General features: G+C 36.8%; 1 protein-coding gene across 8 annotated transcripts in view; it reads left to right on the top strand.

Moving 5' to 3' along the window:
- Nucleotides 1-21070, top strand: part of Dmd (dystrophin) — a 1212244-nt gene extending 1191174 nt beyond the window's left edge. For 5 of the 8 annotated variants that reach the window (XM_028765041.1, XM_028765042.1, XM_028765043.1 and 2 more), the window contains 2 exons: nucleotides 5234-5326; nucleotides 18471-21070. In XM_028765041.1, the coding sequence (XP_028620874.1) occupies nucleotides 5234-5326; nucleotides 18471-18568 (191 nt within the window). In that variant the 3' untranslated portion in view covers nucleotides 18569-21070. Of the gene's footprint in view, nucleotides 1-5233; nucleotides 5327-13631; nucleotides 13664-18470 lie in introns of all 8 variants that reach the window. The other 3 variants (XM_028765040.1, XM_028765046.1, XM_028765047.1) reach the window with 1 other exon arrangement.
- Nucleotides 21071-21282: the final 212 nt, after the last annotated feature.

The raw sequence follows: 21282 nt of genomic DNA on the forward strand, positions 1-21282 counted from the left end.
TCTTTCTTTCTTTCTTTCTTTCTTTCTTTCTTTCTTTCTTTCTTTCTTTTAGAGGAAAGAGTTTATTTGGCCTACATATCCCAATCAAAAACCATCATTGTAGGAAGCAAAATCATCCTCACAGACAAGCCCATAGCCCAATCTATTTTAGATAAGAACTTCCTCCTGGCTCTTAAATGGCAAGATTTTCTTGAGTTTGTTTGGTTTTTCAAATTAGAGTACTTTGGTAATTTGAAGTTTACTTTCCCCTTTTAAAATTAATGTATTAATTTTATAAAAAATAAACTGTCCTTATTTTAAGTGTCAAAAAAAGAAAGATAATCGGAGAATATCATGTTCAGCTCTATCTATCAACCTGACATAAAATGGAAGAGAGAACTTCAGTTGAGGCTTCTACTATGCTGATTGTTCTATGTTGAGAGTTCTGGCCCAGACTTCATCCATCAGTGTTTTTTGAAATGTCTTTGACAATTTCCCACCTGTTTTCCTTTTTGCATCTTTCCGTCATTGTATTTTTCCACCAGTCATAAAGATAAGACTGTTTTTGATTCCTGTTATGAAAAAAAAGTTGAACTCTTCATGTCAGCTGTTTCTGCCCCCAACTCAGCTCTTTGTCATCTACTACCTGAACATATATGCATACTGTCTTGATTGGTTTCTCTTCTTTGGCCTCCCTCTTTCAAAGCCAACTCCCCGGTGTTTCTAGTTACTTTGCAGCTATGCAGACCCTTTTCATTCTATTTCTGATCTAAGACCTGATTTGCCCACCAAATCAATTCCGAATTCTTTAATGTGGAAGCAATGTTTTTCCTAAGCTGAAATAGATTATCCTTTTGGCACAAAATGGATCTTCCTTTTAAATTCATCGTACACTATATAGTTTTGACTTGCATTATTATATCCTGTAATTATATTCTATATTATACATAATTACTTGCAGGTACTTTTTATTGATTATTTTATTTATTTATATTTCAAATGCTGTTCCCCTTCCTGGAACAACATATGAAACAATTATTTGTATTTCTTCTCTCTTTATAGAATACTATAGAACTTAAACTCCTTAAAAACAGTTCTAATTTCTTGATCTTTTTTCTGTTTCAATTAATTACTCTCAGGGCAACAAACCTGCAGTCAAGTGCTTGGTGACTTTACTCTTTTGTATATCCAGCACAAAAACGTGTTTTTAATTTTCTCTGTGTGTGTCTTGCCTGCATGTATATTTGTGCACCATTCTCTTAGGCTCTATTTTGCTGTGAGGAAGCACCATTGATGTGTTTATAAAAGGATAAAGAGATAAAGAGTATGTTCTGTGGGTGTGTGGAGAGGTATGGGGGAAGGGGATGTCTCAGCCGGCCTATGCTGAGGCATCTCTTCACCCTGAGGGACCAGCCACATGACAGTATAGTATAGAATAGAGTTTATCCAGGGCATGGAGAGGGGAGCCAGGAGGATAGTAGAGGGAGGGAGGGAGGGAGGGAGTGAGGGAGGGAGGGAGGGAAGAAGAGGAGGAGGAGGAGGAGGAGGAGGAGGAGGAGGAGGAGGAGGAGGAGGAGGAGAGCAGAGAGGTGATAGGTAGAGGAGTAGAGGCCAGCCATGACCACTTGGAGAGAGGGGGAAGGGAAGGGAAGGAGGAGGGGCGAGGGGACAGGGAGAGGCTAGAGAGCAAGCAAGCAAGAGAGAGAGAGGAGGGGGCAAGCAGACCCTTTTATAGTGGGCAGGCCTACCTGGCTGTTGCCAGGTAACTGTGGGCAGGAGCATATACCTGGCTGTTGCCAGATAACTGTGGAGGTGGAGTTTAGACAGAATACTAACAACCTTTATAAAGGAAATATTTCACTGGGGCTGGCTTACAGGTTCAGAGGTTAGTCCATTATCATAATGGTTGGAAGTACAGCAGCATGCAGGCAGACATGGTGCTGGAGAGGTAGCTGGGAGTTCTACATCTGGGTCCATAGGCAGCAGAAAGACAGAGCCACTGGGCATGGCTTAATCTTCTGAAAGCTCAAAGCTCCCCCAGTAACACATTTCCTCCAACAGGGCTACACCTCCTAATGGTGCCACTCCCTTTGAGCCTATGGGGGCCATTTTTATTCAAACCAGTACTATATGCATGTCTTCTATCTTCAGAGGCCAAAACAGGATGTTCGGTTTCCTGGAACTGGAGTTACCAACACTTGGACACTTGTAAAGCCACCATTTGTGTGCTAGGAACCAGACCTGGGTCTTCAGGAAGAGCAGTCATTCCTTTTAACTGCCAATCCATTTCTCCAGCCCCAAGCACAAAATATTTTTGTGTAGACAGAGGAGAAATCTGTATCTTTGAGATATTTTAGTATGAGTATCTTTTATCATAGTTTAAAGCTGACTAACTGATAATCAACAGCACATACATAACATATAGCAACTGTTTTCAGTTAGGCTATGAAAACATAGTTGGACCTAAATATACAGTATTAGATAATTCCTAGTGGTTTTTTATTGAAAAACTAGAGAGAATCAAGGAAGACAAGGCATAATATAATGGTATGAAGACAAAAATTGTCCCAATCACTCCCCCAAATAGTGGGCATATTCTTTTTTTTAAAGAATGTAGAACAATATAAGTTATAGGTTAATTAAATTATATCCTAATAGTTTTAAACAGAAGAAGATAGGAGAAAGATTTGATGTCATAGAATCCCTCTCTTTAGATCAGTTTTGAAAAACAACTCACTTCCGAAGTGGGTCAGTGCTGCAGATGTATTCACTAACTAGTCATGTCATAGTAATCATGTGTGTTCACATGCTTCCCTTTTGTAAGAAAAAAAATAATTTGCTAAGGCACAGTTCCATGTTTAAAAAGAAAATAATTTTTTCTAGATACAGTCATTTGTAAACCTTAGTTTCAAATAAAGCCAGAGAATATTGTTAATAACTCAAAAAAGAATTTTTTAGGCATGTTCATGAGAAGATGAACTAAATGAAGAAAAAATAGTAGTTAGCAAGCTTGGCATGATTGTGGCTATTATAATTAGAACATTCTGGGTTGTCTTTTATATTATAGTTACATAGTGTATTATTAGGCAAACAGTAAATTTTGCTATCTTACTGGGCTGGCAAATTGAAACAAAGTATATCGTTATATATTTTTTGACCTTTACTTCAAACTTGATTTGTATTTACTATTATTTATGGGGTCCCATATTATAATTCAGTTCACATATATAACATGCAGTGATAGTGATCAGGTTGTGGTAATTAGCATTTCTAAATCCTTAAATCCTATTCTTATGTGTTGAGGACCAGTGACAGTTATTGCAAATAACCACAAAATTTTCAAATCAGAGATGCATAGCTCTCTGCATTCAAACACCAACACCCCCAAAAATGTTTTAATGGGTACAATTATCACTGTCACAAAAGCTATGAAAACAAGCCAATTTTGCATTTGAATTTAGATACTCCTTTTTGAGACAGGGGATAGCTTACCTGTAAAGAGGAACTTAGCTGACATCATTAGCTTATACTTTACAGTTTAATCCCTGAAGTCATTCAGGAACAGTACTGCCAGTCACATCACTGAACTGTACCTGGGTCTTACAATGAAATTCCAAGAACTTAGGTATGATTTAATTAAACTGTCAGATATATTGACATGATGCTGAGTGTTTCCGCTGGTTCTGATTTAATCTGTAAGATGTACTGTCAGGAACATGGTCTTGCTGTCATTAAAAATGCCTCATGTTTCCCAGTTCAATAAAAATTTGTATCAGAAATGGAACAAAAATATGTAATTGGCTCTGCAATTGGTCAGGGTTGTGTCTCTTCTGGTAATATATCATTCTTTCTATGATAGTAGGTGTTTAACTTAAATTTATTAAGAATAAATAAACTAGAAATACTAAATGCCACTTTTTTTCTCTTCTGAAGACAAAACCTGAAAATGTGTGTATGTATGTGTCTATGTGTTCACTTATGTGTGCATGCATGTTGAGAGAAGAGATGAAGGAAGATGAATCTAGTCTCTTGCTTTTTTGTGAACTTCATTCTTCACAGTGTTTTTCTGTGCTTAGGATTTCAATGAGATTTGCCCTGGCATGAGACTCACAGACTCAGGCTTTTTATCCAGCCCAGCTTCTTAACCCTCCATTGTAGGAACAACATGCAGACTCACGTCCTAGAATATGATTTGTCTTAGCAATGAATCTTTCTGCTTGTGCTCTAAAAACAAGCTTGAAAATGCAGGAATAAATGCAGGATTAGAATCTTAACTGAAAATCCAAGCATGGCATAGACCAACGGAAATGAAAAGAATATGTAAATCATTTAATCACTACTTCCCTAGTCATTTCCTAGTCACATGTGAACATGAGCTTGTCCTTAATCCCGTTCATTATTTCTGACTTGCTTGAACAAGGTCTTGCTTTCAAAGTAACAATGCACTTAACACACAGAGCTTAGAATGAAGTTATTTCATGGTTAGGAGTTTAATTAGTATGAAAAACAACTTTCAAAGAACCTTCAGAATTCATTAGTTTGGTTTGCCCCAGATAAAATCTCCCTTGACTCAAAATATTGGGTGAGGAGAGACACCAATGCTCACACTATCTACAAATTCCCAATTCAAAGATGATAATGTAATTCCAAGTAACAAAAAGTAAATTCCTCAGCATTCTGTCTATGATCCTTACAATACCAATGTTAGTATTTGTTAGTTCATGTACATGGTTTATTTTTTTTATTACATTTGACTTTAATGGTACTTTAGTTGTGTTTTTGTTTTTGATGTTGTTATTGTTAAATGTGAAAGACTGAAAACCCCCAGTTCCTCCTGTCTCTTATTACCTTTATGGAGTAAATTCAGTCTGCCATGTTCTTGTTTTTCTTGTGTGCTGAGGAAACACACTGCAAGTGTGTGATAATAATTGTTTTGTCTCAAAGAAAAGTCTCACATTTGTTAATCAGCTTCCAGAAAAGACGTTTTGTTGACTTTATATTAACTCCTGAGTATGAACACAAGTTTTTGTCCCCAAGAATAATAACACAGGTCAATTACCATGTTGATTTCCACACATTAAGGATGTAGTCCCTAATTATGACACTTGAGGAATTGCTTGAGAAGGTTTTTGTTATGATATCCATGAGTAAATAAAATGAACATACAATGGTTTGTAAAATGTTCTTGTGGCCCTTTCTTGTGTCTGTATTTGGCAGAAATGTGATGGCTCATCCTTGTTTCTCTTTCACTCAGGTGAGGAAGATCTTCTGAGTCCTCCTCAGGACACAAGCACAGGGTTAGAAGAAGTGATGGAGCAACTCAACAACTCCTTCCCTAGTTCAAGAGGTAAGGACCTGTATCTACAAGGGACTCAGATCTCACCATTCCCTTCCATTCTAATTGATGTGTTATTGTCTATTAGAAGCCAGCATGTACTGACAGAATGCCAATTTGGGTTCATGGTAAGATTTTATTTTTAGTAGAGATTTCTGGCTTTGTGTATTTTGAGTTCAAATACCTGTGTGATCAAATTGTTTCTAGAAGTAAGACTTCCCTTTGTACTTCTAAAGTGTATTACTTGGTTCACATGTTGGTTGGGGAGCTAATTATGTGGTGCCTTTTATTTCAGAGCAGTTATTATGTGACTTTCACAGATGAGAAAATTAGTGCTGTGTGCTCCGTGTGTCAGGGATGTAAGGCTATAGTATGCCACAGGGAGGCCCAGAAAATGCCTAGCAAGTGGTCGTGGTGGGGATTCTGCCTTGCAATCTGATGCCCTTTGTGCTTGAAAATTGTATCATATCCTATCATTTTAATATTGAAATAATTAGATCTCCATAGGTAAGGTTATCGGCCTTTTACTTCCTTGCAAAAAAAAAAAAAAGCATTCTTTTTCTTTATCACATTGACCTTGTACATTATACATACAAAAGCACGACTTTAGCACACAGACTTTTCCTGCAGGCCTGTATGAGCCACAAACATCTTGCTTCATCCAAAGAGATATTTTATTGCTCTTGATATTATTATCTGATACAGTCACTTAACCTCCCCCTGCCCCCCGTCAATCTATTAATAAAAAATTAAGGTCCCCTGTGAGCTGATAGAAGGAAAGCACAAAGAAGCAAAATGGAGTAGGCAGAAAGCTCCATGGCCAGTGATTAGCTCCCCTAGTGGGTAACCTAGAAAGGAAGGGTGATGGAAAATCGGAGGATTATGCTCATATCCATAAGGACAATGAGGAGGGTGAGTTTGAGGGTGAGTTTGAGTAGTGTGTTTTCCCTATCTTTTTGTTCAGTGTCAGTTAACAATGGCCATTTCCTAGCTATTCGATGTGTGAGTGAAGGTTGTGTAGTGCACATGAAAAGCAATAATGTTCTGGTAGAATGTTGCTAAGGAACCATCAGGGAAGCTAATTTTAAATGCCTGTACCAACCATCTTGTCAATGCTGAACACCACTGATTGATTTTTAGCAGATAAAACTCTTACCTGTCTTGCACTAACTCCTTGCCCCATCCTCATCCTAACTCTATTAGATATCTCTTCTTCTGAGATGTCATTATTTAGAGTGGGAAGACCATGGACAAGCTTGGTAGAAAATAAAATGTTTCCCCTTTTGCTATTATCACTTTGTTTTTCCAGATTCTACTAGCGTCCACTGTGTAGCAGAGTGAGTATTAGAAATGCACAGGGAGAACAAGTTCTTAGCTTTCGAAGACCTAGTGGTTACCAGCATGGGGCAATAATACACTTTCTATAGTGAAGATATATTTTCCATGAGTGAATCCTTGAAGCATTCTGCTTCTTAGGAAGGAAACTTAGACTTGCATTGAAGTTTCTTCTTCAAGGTTGCATGGTAGTTAGAGATGTCAGGGCTTTTGGCATCTACCATACATTTGATAGCCCCTTCCCTGTTTCTTAATGGTCATAGATGTGTTTCCTCCCATCTTTGTGAACTGCTGGCCCATTTCCCTGCTCTGTGACAGTTTTAAGGCTACTCTGGTTGTAGGCTGGATATCTCTTCCACATCTAACAGGAATGTAACAGAGAAGGGACAGCCACACAACTCCTGCCCAGCTCCACTCTGATGAGCTTGAAAATGAAATCCTTTACGCTGACTAGCCGCACTTCACTTCTAGAGTCCTTGCATGTAGACTAGGTGTAGAAGGAGCTTCCCAAGACATTAGGAGTATAGCTTCCCTACTCTTTGTAATGTTTGAAGTTCATAGGGCTATTGTGTCATTTTACTAGTTTTAGTATTGTTTTGCTGGTTTGGGACCTTGGGAAACTCTGTTCAGGCCACCTGGATAATGTTATTAAATTAGTACTTAATGAAGACAATGATCCCCCTAAGTGCTGATTTGAGTGCTCTGATATAGAAGAAACTAATTTTTTTTTAACCTAATCATAGTCTGGTGGCTTGAGAAAATTAACTCATTCCAGAAAAGCAAACAAGATTCTATAATGCAAGACAGTAAATAGCTAAAGTCTCAGAGTATTTGACTAGATGTGTGTGCATACAGGTGCATGTTTGTTTGTGAGTGTGTGTGTGTGTGTGTGTGTGTGTGTGTGTATGATGTATGAATATGTCTATGCCTGTACCTGGAGGCCAGCATCTGGCCTCAGATGTCTTCCTCTATCTCTTTGCATCTTATGTTTTGAGACCAGGTTCTTTTGCTGAACCTAGGCTTGTCATTTCAGCTAGACTAGGGGCAAGTGAGCTACCTGGGTCCAGCTATCTACCCTGCTTCTCCCAGCACTGGGGTTATAGATGCACACTGCTATACCTAGCTTTTATATGGCTGCTGGGAACCCAAATTCAGCATCATTCAGCAAGCACTGTGCCCATTGAACTGTCTCCTCAGCCCTTTAACTGTGTTTTCTATGATGCTACAACCTTGGTTTTTTTGTTTGTTTGCTTCCCTCTAACTTGGACATTATTATAGGACCCAATTTGTTTAGAATAGTTTATTTGTAACTAAAAATATAATCTGAAAAGCTCTCTCTCAATCTCTCTCTCTCTCTCTCTCTCTCTCTCTCTCTCTCTCTCTCTCTCTCGTGTGTGTGTGTGTGTGTGTGTGTGTGTGTGTGTGTGTCTAAACTTGTGCTTGTGTTCCCTTTGTCTGTGTAAATAGAAAGAGCTTACCATTTGGTACATATGTTAGGTTTATATTAAGGAGAAGTTCCAGAGGACCTTACTCTTGGGATTAAAGACTCCAAAATCAAAGACCTTTATAAGTCATCCAACAGTCTTCGCTATTCAGAACAGTGACCATCCATCTGGTTTAACTATTTACTATACGTGTTTTATCACAAACTGGGATACTTAAATATGTATATTGCATATGTGTTTATATACATATACATAATATTTACTCAAAGCAGTTTTACAAAACATGTTTATATTCACATATACATACAAATATCAGAAACAGCATTTTTCTGAAGCAGTACTTTTTATACTACATGTAATGTCTGCTGTTTCTGTCTAATTTATTCAGGAATAAAATATTGGTTACAACCTGGCAAAATAACTTTAGGATCCAGTGTTACAAAGTTTTCTTATCTATCTTGTCTCAGTTTTCCTTCTCCATGTATATATCTTTTAAAAATTCACTTTTTTTTAACCATGCAAGTTTCTGTCAAAACTGAGCTAATTAATGTCTTACAGGACTTGATAGTCTTCCTCTGACTCATCTGTCCATGTTCCTTGGTTGATACAGATATTTCAGACAACTGTTTCAGTAACTCAAAACAGATGTCAGAGCCAGAGGTCTGACATTTAGTGGAAATGTGTTATTAAATACCACCTCGTGGTTTGTTTTACCCAGCATTAATTTCCAACAAAGGAAAAGCTTTATTGTAGAAATAAATTAAAACTGTCATAAATTTAGAAAATAAACAGATAAAATGTGTTACTGTATGCCTTGAATTTACAACATCTGTGCTCCCCCTAAACCTGGACCAGGTATCTAAACTTTACCTTTCATTTCCAGAGTGCGTAGAAGCACACAGAAGTTAGGTTTCTTTTTCATAGCTGTTCAGCAGGTTAAATTGGGCCTCTGATATTATCTAAATGGTTTTGCTCAGCTGTTATTGAGATTAATAAATACAGCATGCTTTTCCACTTAGTGCGAAGCCATGGCCATCTCTATTCTGAATATTAGGCAATATAGACTGCAGCACACCCAAAGTGTGCATGTGTGCACATTTAAGTCTGTGATTTTATCTTTCCTCATTACTCTTTAGTTATAGTTAGTTGTTCGTAATTGAGTGTTCAGTGTACATTAGCCGGTTTCTGTATGATCTGTTTATCTATCCATAATCTGCCCCTCTTTAAGTATTTATAAACATTGAATTATAGCATAGTAGACATTGCCTACCCTAAAACACTTACCATTATTGCATAGAAACACTACATGAGTAGAATAAGAGATACATATCATTTAATATTAAGCACCTTAAGCACTTTTTTCATGTGTCTCTGATCATTTAGTGGTGTTCCAATGTCGATTTCTATGTACAAGTATGCACATTAATAAAAGAGGTGCTTTCTTGGTGATATGGCATTGGACTTTCTAAAATGAAGTGCTCCCTTATAGAGATTAATAAATAATATCATATAAGACAATCTCAGTGCATAAGACAATCAAGAAAATACTCCTATTTGAGGATTTCTTCTACTTCTGATATTTCATGCATATTGATCTATTCCACAGAATATTATCACTAAAAGCCCATGGTATCTTTTTGTCTTTTTATACCACCATCACCTAAATAAGCTCATATGCACTCTGCCAAATGCCCCAAAATAACCAACCTCACAAACAGCTTTTTTTAAACCTGCTATTTTTTAATATTGAAACTTTCTTTTATGGCTATTTTATGGGCAAGAAATAAAAGGTAAAACAAAATAGAAGATGGAGGTCATTGCTGAAGCACATGCTTAGCCTTAACAAGGGACTGTGTTCAATCCCTAGCATTAAAAAGCTAACAAACAAAAAGGTGGGCAAGGTCTGGAGGAATAGCTCGGCAGTTAAGAACATTGACTTCTTTTCCAGAGAATTTTGGTTTGATTCCCATCACCTATATGGTGACTCACAATCTTCTGTAATGCCAGTTTCAGGGGTATCCTATGCCCTATTCTGTACTCTGCAGGCACCAGGCATGCATGTAATACAGAGACATACATACAGGCAAAATACCCAAGCACATAAAATAAAATACAATTTTTTAAAAGTCAGGCAGAAGCTTAATATACACATTCACAAAGGGTATGCTAAATTATCCATTTGTACTGGAGACCTACAATCTAGAAAATTTGAGCCCTATCGGGCCCACTACTGTTTGTAGGAATCAAGGTTATTGCAACATAGTCACATCCATTCATTTGTATAGAATTCATGGTTTCTCTAAAAGCAGAGTAGTAGTCACCGAGTTTAGTAGTTGCTACAGTGACTATGTGGCTGATAAATCTGAAAGTATTTACTACCTGGTCCTTTGCAGAGAAAGTTTGGTCAGCCTTGCTTTGTACTTTTATCTTGTGTCCATTCAGACTCCTTACATGTGCACACCTGCAAGCTACATGGCAGCTTAGCTTTCCAGCTCAGCAAAGCTGTTGAGAGGCATCATTTTGTGCGTTTGTATCTGTACACCAGAAAGCCTTCACGTTCAGGAAAGTACACCCATTTAAATCATGTTTGAGTAGTAGTAAAATAGAAACCCCAAAATGATTATCAACCTAAAATCCTAACCTTTAGCTTTTGCTTAAACCACTAGTGAGCTAAGAAAGCTGAAGGCACCTAGAAGACAATAATTTTTCCCAATTCTTTCTCTGAAACTATGAGTTCCAGTCAATAATCTCAAATTCTTGTTGCATCAGGAAACTAGACTTCCCCAGACCCAACCAAGCTTCTGATTTATACCTAGGCATGCCCAGCACAGCTCCCTTTTCTCTTGATTCATTTCCTGATAACATACCACATTGCCAGAAAGAAACCCTAACTGAAGATCTATGGAAACATTCTAAAGGACATATTTATGAAATAAAATCTTCAAGTGGATACTTGCATTTTAAAATGTTGCAACCAAGTAATTTGTATTTTGTCAGTGAGGAACTATCTTTAGTACAGTAGAAAAACGTCGATTTCTACCTTGAGAAAAAGGGGCCTTTTCTTTTGTAGACTATTTGTGAGCCTATAGATAACTAAGTGTCAAAAGAAAATTCAGAAAGATATTAGGGTTCCATACACTGTGACTTCTGAAAAAGTACAGAGGACAGATCAAATACCTATTACTGCATCATTTTCAGCAATAACCCGCTGAAAATGACCTGTATATAGCTTAATATAGAATTAATAAATATCTATAACCTTGGTCACAATAAAATTTTGAAAGTAAATCATATAGATTTCTCACAACTCTGCCCTTGCTAACGTTCTGAAGTCTAAAAATAAACCAAAGAACTGTTAGCCTTTGGAATCTAACCTCTAAAGCAGCAGTTTTCAACCTATGAGTAGCAAACCCTTTTGGGGTCAAAGGATCCTTTCACAGAGGTTACATATCAGATATCCTGCATATCATATATTGACATTATGATTTATAAAAGTAGCAAAGTTACAGTTATGAAGTAATAACAAAATACTTTTGTGGTTGGGGTCTCCACAACAGGAGGAACTGTATTAAGGGGTTGCAGCATTAAGAAGGTTGAGAACCACTGTAGAGGTAGGACTCATATCCAGATTACTTATAACACAGAAGACTCTTGACCATGTCTTCACCGATACAATTATATTCTACTTGGTTCTCTGTTCATGCGATAAAACACTAACCAAAAGCAACTTTATTTTACACTTTATAGTCTATTATCAGTGAATGCTAACACAGAAATCTAGAGACAGGAACTGAAGCAGAGACCATAAAAGAAAATTGGTTAATGGCTTTCTTTCAAGCTCACATTCACCTACTATTCTTATATACCTTGGGCTCCCCTGCCCAGGGATAGTACCATCCACACTGAGCTGGGCCCTCCAACATTACTTTCTAGCAATCAATAAAATGCCCCATAAAACTGCTGGCAAGCCAGTCTTCTTCCCAGGTATTTCAAAATGACAATCACGATTGATTCAGTTTCATCAGCACTGATAGCATTTTAGGTAGAGTACATAAGGCTGAGAACAGAGTGGTGGCAGAGATGTGGGCCCTATCCTTCATAAGTCCATAGCCATAGAAGAGAATTGATTCTGCTGCCAGACAATAGAGGTCTGAATGATAAAGATTCAGTTTTCAAAAGAAAAATCTTGGCAGAGAGTCCAAAAGAAAGAGTAAGTAATTTGTACTAGGTTTTATTTGAGCAACGAAGTGTGAAATGATGTTCATGCCCCTCTCCCTATCCTCTGTGTGAGTTTGCTTCTGGTAATACACACTACTGAGGAACTCATAGGCATATTTTCTGTCTTGTCCCTGGCTTGAGGAACAACTTGAATGCATAGTTTTATGTGGCCAAATTTCAGTTACTACAACCTTTAAATCTCTGACCTCTTTGGTAAAATTCAGAAGGAAAAAAAGAAGGAAGAGAAGTTCCCCTTGGAAAAACCTTTACATGTGCATCACAAGTATGAAGCCTTAAATGTGAGTGGTTAAAGGTTCCGTTTCCAGCTCCCTATCTACACTCTAGAGTAGTGCTTTTCGAATTGGAGAGGTTTAGTTGTAGAGCCACTGAGAATGGGAGCGTGGTGAGTTGGGGAGAAAGATAATGTTGGATAGGATCTTTCACAGCTGTTGGTTTTATCTGCTCAAAATAGGGAAACTTCATGTAAGACTGCAAAAAATTCTCCCATAGCTAAAAATCAAAAGGCTTTTGCACAGCCTGGAGACAACATGAAATGGGATGTCCAATTATGAATATTATCATGGGATATTTTCTTACCAGCTTTTGTTCTCAAAACATAGGTTTATATGTAGGCACTGGGTTCTATAAAACAAGAACAGGCTCTAGCCACCGATTCTCAACACACAGTTTTCAATACTGAATTAAAAGGAAGAGGTTGAAGGGTTATTCTTTGATCTCATCCTGTTGTTGGCCCATTTAGTGGAACTTAAGCCATCCTCTCTTCCCTTTCTGCTGCTGACAAACTGTCCCCATCAGGACATATCTTCTAGAAGATAGAACAAACTATTCCCTAGAGTATAGAGTCCATGTCCTTTGTGGGTTCTGCTTTGATACACAATCAACAACTTTTGATGTTTTAATACATGGATTGTCAAGTCAAAAGAAAAGAGATTATGGGACTGTTGAATGCCAAGCTTGAGATTCTATTATAGTCACCCTTGAAAACAATGGTCCCATTTGTCAAATTCCTATTCTGTGTGATTTTCATCCAGTTTAATGTGTGAAATTTATGGATACTACAAATGATGTCTTTTGGGTCCTGTTATCTGTTTACACTGATTTTAAGTGTATGTAAAGGTTATTTGACTAGATGTGTCTGTGGGATTTCCTGTTTCTTTTTTTTTCTCTAAGGGAGTAAATGAATTGTCACTTCAATATCTGTTTGGAAAAAGAAGCAAATTTGTATAAAACTGTATATTTATGCATGTCTTATTTTTCCTTTCTGATCTATCTGCCTCTTCCTCTCTCTATTATTAAAGGAAGAAATGCCCCTGGAAAGCCAATGAGAGAGGTTAGTGAGACTCGGGCTCACAGCCATGGCTTCTGTCTGTCTCATCCTGCTTTCTGTGTCTGGCCTTTGTGTAAGAACTGTGTGTGTGCGCACGCGCATGTGTGTATTACACATTCTGTCTTCATGTGAGGATGGAAGCCACCTCTCTACCTGCAACTCATGAGAATTCCTCCAATATTCATTGCTGTTGTCATCTCCATGACAACAACAACAGGGGTGGGGGGAACTGGAGTCTCACAAATATGGCAATCCTTTCTAATCCTTAGGTTCGAATCTGTTGCCATCTGTACCACAAACAGAATATTCAAAATAAGCTTCACCTTGAACATTATTGATGAGTCATAAAGCTTCCTTCCATTTCCAGGACCTGAGCATTTTCTGCCAAGGTCTTTGGGTTTTAGTCTTCTGAGATGATTACTTCCTTTTATTTTGTTTTGCTTTCCCCCTCTTTTCCTGGTTCCTACACTCCTTCATTTCCATTTTAGCTAAGATTTGTTTGAGCATGTATTGTGTGCCAAGCACTGTTGTGGGCAGTTGCCATTTATTTTCCTATCACGTAATCTTCAGGACAAACCTATGAGGTAGGTATTCTTCTGAACTCTGTTTTTCAAACTTAAGGTAACTGAATCATGGAGTGTGTAAGCAAAGTGTCCAGAGTGGCAGAGCCAAGGAAGTCTGGTTTGAAAGTCAAATTAATAGCCTCAGTGCTGGAAACGCTGCATCGTCTCAACATGCCCTTTAGAAGACTCACTCTTTATTTGACATTTGGATCCAAACAGAATAGTAACCAATTGAATTTTAAAAAATGAATGTTGGGGTTTTGATATGTTTTAAATGGGTTGAAATGAGCAGTGTTAACACTGAATATACTTTGAGCTTTTACAGTGAAAGCTGCTTCTTCATCTTATGCTATTATCTGAACATTGACTTATTATCTACTCAAGTGACAGCTGGTTGACAAAGTGTTAAGTGTCAGTCCAAGTGGAATAAGATTGACCTAACCAAGATTTTCATGTAAAGGAGGGAGGCAAGCAAGCTCTCCTAAGAGATGCCAATGGTATGTGCTGTGTTCTGAGAGATAAGCTGGACAGATAGAATGTTCTTGATCTACATCCTTAGCACAGAGATACACAAGTAGACACTAATACATTTAAACACAAATAGTCATGGGGCTGGAGAATGGCTCAGCAGTTAAGTGCTCTTACAGAGGACCCACGTTCAGTTCCCAATACTGTTATCAAGAGGCTCAAACCCACCTGTAACTCCGTTTTCAGGGGACCCAATGAGCCTCCATGGGCAACTACAAATACCACCTCTCACAAGTACACATAGTTAAGAACATTAAAAAATAGTATAAATCTCTTTAAAACAAACCTAAGTAGTTATACTAGAAATTCTGCCAATCCTATGCAATTATAATAAATGTCATGGTTCTCAGTGTGTCTACACTGATGTCCTTTCAAAAAGAGGGAAGAGAATTCCAGGGAGGGAATAGTAGCTTGAAGGAGAAATTCAGAAAATTTGAATCAGTCATGCGTTGAATGCTCCTGACTCATATGCTTAGTCTATGAGACTTCTTGGTTGATTTTAATGGTAAGTGCCCACCTTAAATTTTAATATTGTTTTGTGGAAAATAAATGCATCCTAACTTTGAGTCCTTGGACATGTTTTATCCATGAATATTTTTAACGTCTGGTAGATTGAATTGAATCACTGACTACTACCTGAGATGCAGGATAGTGAAATGAGCTCCCAGATATCACAGTGTCATAGGCATAATGACATTATACAGCTATGAAAACACCCTAAACTCACATTAAGGCCAAATATTTTATTTTCAGAGATGAAATTACAGAGAGGAAAAGATAAGCCTATTTCACTGTAGTTGTCTGGCTTTTCTTTGGCCAATTGAACGCTAACCATTTATTTGGGAGTTGTATTAAAAAAAAAAAAGAGTGCCAGATTGCTATTGAGGTCTTGGATCTTTGCCAGAAAGTCTCAATTCCAATCACTGTGGAAAACAACTCCCTTAGGCAGTGGTGGCATATGAGGCTAAATGTGTTGCAGTTAGAGCCAACTTGGAAACACATAAAACTGTCCTAATGTTCAGCGCATGGTGCCTTTGTGTTCAATAATCCTTGCTTAAGAGCGGATTAAATTAATACTTTCTATAGACATATTTTTGTGTCACACTGTGCCTGAAGCCCATTGCTATTGCTTGAATTCTGGCTACTTTTGGACCTTTTGCATTTATAGTATGATATTTGAATGGTATCTTTAGATTTTGTCAAGTAAAGATAATGACCTCACTGTACCCTCCCTTACACAGAAGATAATATAAACCATGATACATATAAATTTATGTCCTACATCCTTGTTTTACCACTTCAGTGAATTGAGGTTTAATGCTTTGGGTCAGTATTTTGTCGAAGATAATGAATTTGATTTTATTTTGCTTGCTTTCTGTATCAAATAAAACTTCCATAAAATTAGAATCATTATTCTAATGAAATGGGTATTTATTATATTACCAAATATGTAATACCATACATATAATAGATATAGCAAACCATCTCTAGAAGTTCTTAATTTTTATAGCATAAGAATTATCATAAAGACCCTTACCAACACTGAACAGCTTAAGCAGGTTAATACAACCCAACATTTTATGCTAGTGTGTATAGTATATTAATAATAATGAACCTTTCTTTCTGCTGACAAACTTTTGATTAGCAGATACTCCCTAGAACTAATACTTCAAGATAGTCCAGTGTTTCTTCTAGGTAATAACTGAACTCTATTTTAAAGACTAGAAATATAGACTATAGGGGATATAGATGATCAGTACACTTATTTAGTTTACTGTCTTTGAAACTTCAAAATATATCATCTAGCTACTGGGTAGTATTCTAGAGTATCCGTGTATCATAAAATATGGTTAGAATCATATTCACTGCAAGTCTATTAGAATATTTCTTACTGGCTTTGGTAAGATCACAAATAATCCAAAAGTTGCAATCACTCCATCCACTTTGAAGTGTGAGTAATTGTGCAGATTTCCCAGGGCTGGCTGCTGTACAGTGAAAAGTAGATACAGGGGACTCCCTCCAACCTCTGAATGTCACATGTATATTTCTGAGATCCACAGAACAACAAAAGACCCCACTATGACTTTCTGTCATTTTGCTTTCATTTTTCATTTGTTGGTTGTTTTAAAGATGGGATCTCACTGTGTAACCCAATGGTGCCCTTGAATTTGATTGACATCCTCTTCCTGAGTACCAGGATTACAGGCGTATACAAGTATACCTCGCCTTCCTATGTTGAATGAAAATCTATTTATCTCATCTCTCTATCTATCTCTCTATCTCTCTATCTCTATCTCTGTCTCTCCAATGATGATTTCAGTTTTTACTGCCATAACATTGGCCCACTTTATGAATAGTATGTATGCTCTGTTAAACATTTAATATTTGAAGTCTCAACCAAATTACAAAGTAATTTTTTAAAACACAATTAGCTCTCAATGAAGTTCTCTGCAGTAATAAAACTCAAAGAGATTTACAAACTTAGCCATCTTAATATAAATGCTTCAGTGGCATTACACATTTAATTCATCTTGAATTGATCTGGTATCATTGCTATGTAAGTGCTTGCCTATGAATCTTCTAATTCTTCCATATTTTGTTTAACATATGTATGTCTTGAAATAAATATTAAAACAGAATACATGTTCTGGTTTATCTTTAAATTTTATTGGGATTTTAGCAATTATGAGACTCTGTCAAGCTGATACATGGTAAGGTAGTAATGGCCTAATAAAGTATCTCATTTCCAAGAGCAATACTTGAAAAAGAGAATGACTTACCAAGGTTTAAGAATTAAAGGAAGACTCATAAAATATGGGACATATACCGAAAAGAGAGCTATAGGGTACATCTCAGATTATTCTACTCCAGATGTTAGTTTTGCTAAGTACCCACATATAATATGCTCTTGATTACATGTTGGAGGATAAATGCCAGGTCATGCCATATTATTATGAAAAGGCTATTTTGATAGTTAACCCTCATTTAGTAGTCAAGCAAAGATGGATTCTCAGGATCTCCAAATCTTTGCACTACATTTAGGTCATATTATAATTAGGCTGCAGAGTAATTTGGAGCATAAAGTGGTTTTCATTCTGAAGCTTTCTGATTTATATGTGAGTGGTGTACAAAAAGGTCAAATCAAGAATTTATTTTTCAGCCCAAGTAAAAGCAGAAAGAAAATAGCCATGTCCACCATAGCATGGTTATACTTCACGGGCTTGAAGCAGCCAATAAAGGACAATTTTATGTGGTAGTCATGGTCAATGTGCTGGTAATCGTGATCTTAGCAGGCAGGGAAGGTGATAGTGATTTGATAGTAAAAGCATAGTATATACAACAGAATAAATACCACTGTAGTAAATACAACAAAGTGTGAAAGGTGTATCCATTACAAATCTTTCTAGGTGATAAGAGCCTTGTACCTGTCTATGGAGTCCCTTAGAGACGTGTTAGGAAGATGAATGCATCAATTTACATTTTCCCCATCAAATGACACCATGCTGATCCAGTATTAAGCTAATACTAACACCATGCAATGCTTCATTAACAAGGCTTTGCTTCTTGCTGGAAATGGGTAAAAATGGACTGTGTTCTGTATACCTTCAATGAAGCTTCTGTGTTGTCTTTTCCTGAAATGGTAATGACTCCCTATGGTGGCAACCAGGGGTACAATACCTGAACACTTTGTAAACTCTTTCTTTCTCTTTGTTTTCCAGGACACAATGTAGGAAGCCTTTTCCACATGGCAGATGATTTGGGCAGAGCGATGGAGTCCTTAGTTTCAGTCATGACAGATGAAGAAGGAGCAGAATAAATGTTTTACAACTCCTGATTCCCGCATGGTTTTTATAATATTCATACAACAAAGAGGATTAGACAGTAAGAGTTTACAAGAAATAAAATCTATATTTTTGTGAAGGGTAGTGGTACTATACTGTAGATTTCAGTAGTTTCTAAGTCTGTTATTGTTTTGTTAACAATGGCAGGTTTTACACGTCTATGCAATTGTACAAAAAAGTTAAAAGAAAACATGTAAAATCTTGATAGCTAAATAACTTGCCATTTCTTTATATGGAACGCATTTTGGGTTGTTTAAAAATTTATAACAGTTATAAAGAAAGATTGTAAACTAAAGTGTGCTTTATAAAAAAAAAGTTGTTTATAAAAACCCCTAAACACATACACAGACACAGATACACACACACACACACATACACACACACACACACACTGAGGCAGCACATTGTTTTGCATTACTTTAGCGTGATATTCATATGGAATTCATGACGTTTTTTTCTTTTCTTGCATATTAAAGATAGGACTTCCTTGAACCCCACCAAATGACTGCTTCATATTGCTCTTTTGAGAATTGTTGACTGAGTGGGGCTGAATATGGGCTTTCATTTTATACATCTATATGTCTACAAGTATATAAATACTATAGGTATATAGATAAATAGATGTAAAATTACTTCTTCAAATGTTCTTGCCACTTCCTAATGGAAATAAATTGCTTCTAGTCATCTGGGCTTATCTGCTTGGGCAAGAGTGAATTTTCCCTGGAGCCTGAAGCCAGAATACTACCACACTAAAATATTGTCTAGGGCTCCAGATGTTTCTAGTTTTAAACTTTCCACTGACAGCTAGAGCTTTCATTTTTTTAAAGGAACATGCGAATGAATACACAGGACTTACTATATCATACTAATTTGTTGGTTGATATATTCAACTTCCGACTGCTGGGTTAGATTTAATGATGTTTCTGCAATTGAACATCAGAAGACATTTTTAACTCCCAGGCAGTAGGAGGAAGATGGTAGGGGCTAAAGGTTGTGGCTCCTCAGTCAATTCTTATGAGTGGAGCAGCAACTCTGTAAAAGAATAGATGAATATTCACAACTATACATATAAACATCTCTATAATTACAACTAAATTGTTCTGCCCTCTTCGTAAACTCAACCTGAAGTGGGTGGTTTTGTTGTTGTTGTTGTTGTTGTTGTTGTTGATGATGATGATGACGAATTTTAGATTTTAGATTTTTTGGTTTTTCTTTCTCATGTGATGATTTTTTTAAATGCTGCAAGATTTAGGATTATTGGTAAGAAAGTAACCCAATCACATTGTGACCCTGGTGAATATCAATCCAGAAGCCCATGAACTGCATTTGTCTCCTTTGCATTGGTTTCCCTGTAACTCCACACAGGTTTGTGAGTGAGAAGGCACAGTGGTTAGAAAGTTTTGAGAGCAAAAGCCTCTCCAAATTCTCTGGAATATTTGACAGGCTGAAATGTCTAAATAAATGCATGTCATTGAACCAGGAGAAAAGTTGAAACAGAAAGCTAAGGACTGGTAGGAAAAGCTTTACTTCCTCTCATGTCATTTATTCCTCTTAGCATTTAAAGAGCATTCTCTCAATAGAAATCACTGTCCTATTATTTCGCAAATCCGTTACCTCTAACATCAAGTGTAATTAACTTCTAGCGAGTGGGTTTTGTCCATTATTAATTGTAATTAACATCAAACACAGCTTCTCATGCTATTTCTACCTCACTTTGATTTTGGGGTGTTCCTGGTAATTGTGCACACCTAATTTCACAACTTCACCACTTGTCTGTTGTGTGGACACTGGTCTCCTTTTTTTGTTTATAATTTTCAAAAAGAAAACCCAAAGCTCTAAGATAACAAATTGAAATTTGGTTGTCTTGCTTCTCTCTCTCTCTCTCTCTCTCTCTCTCTCTCTCTCTCTCTCTCTCTCTCTCTCTTTCCTTTATGTGGCACTGGGCATTTTTTTTATCCAAGGGTTTGTTTTCACCAAGATTTAAAACAAAGGGGTTCCTTTCCATCTTACTAAGAAGTTTTAAGTTTCATTCTAAGATCCAAGGTAGATAGAGTGCATAGTTTGGTTTTAATCTTTTCGTTTTATCTTTTAGATATTAGTTCTGGAGTGAATCTGTCAAAATATTTGAATAAAAACTGAGAGCTTTATTGCTGATTTTAAGCATAATTTGGACATTATTTCATGTTCTTTATAATCACCAAGTATTAAACTGTAAATCATAATCAGTGTAACTGAAGCATAATCATCACATGGCATGTATCATCATTGTCTCCAGGTACTGGATTCTTACTTGAGTATCATAATAGATTGTGTTTTAACACCAACACTGTAACCTTTACTAATTATTTTTTTAAACTTCAGTTTTACTGCATTTTCACAACATATCAGACTTCACCAAATATATGCCTTACTATTGTATTATATTACTGCTTTACTGTGTATCTCAATAAAGCACGCAGTTATGTTACAAAAAAAGACCTGTTGGTTGGACTGTAGTGGTTTATTTTTTCTTTTACATTACTTCATTTCTCTTTCTGTGCCCTTGACCTCTTAGATTCATATGTTCCATCCTGCCTTAGCCTCTGGAATGGCTGGGACTGCAAAGACATGCCCTGTTTTATTTTATTTCTAAACAAAGCATATTTATGTATTCAAAACCTCTTAAGAATATATACAGATTGTATATGTA

Source organism: Grammomys surdaster, unplaced genomic scaffold (assembly GCF_004785775.1).
Source record: "Grammomys surdaster isolate TR1022 unplaced genomic scaffold, NIH_TR_1.0 148, whole genome shotgun sequence".
NCBI lineage: Eukaryota > Metazoa > Chordata > Mammalia > Rodentia > Muridae > Grammomys > Grammomys surdaster.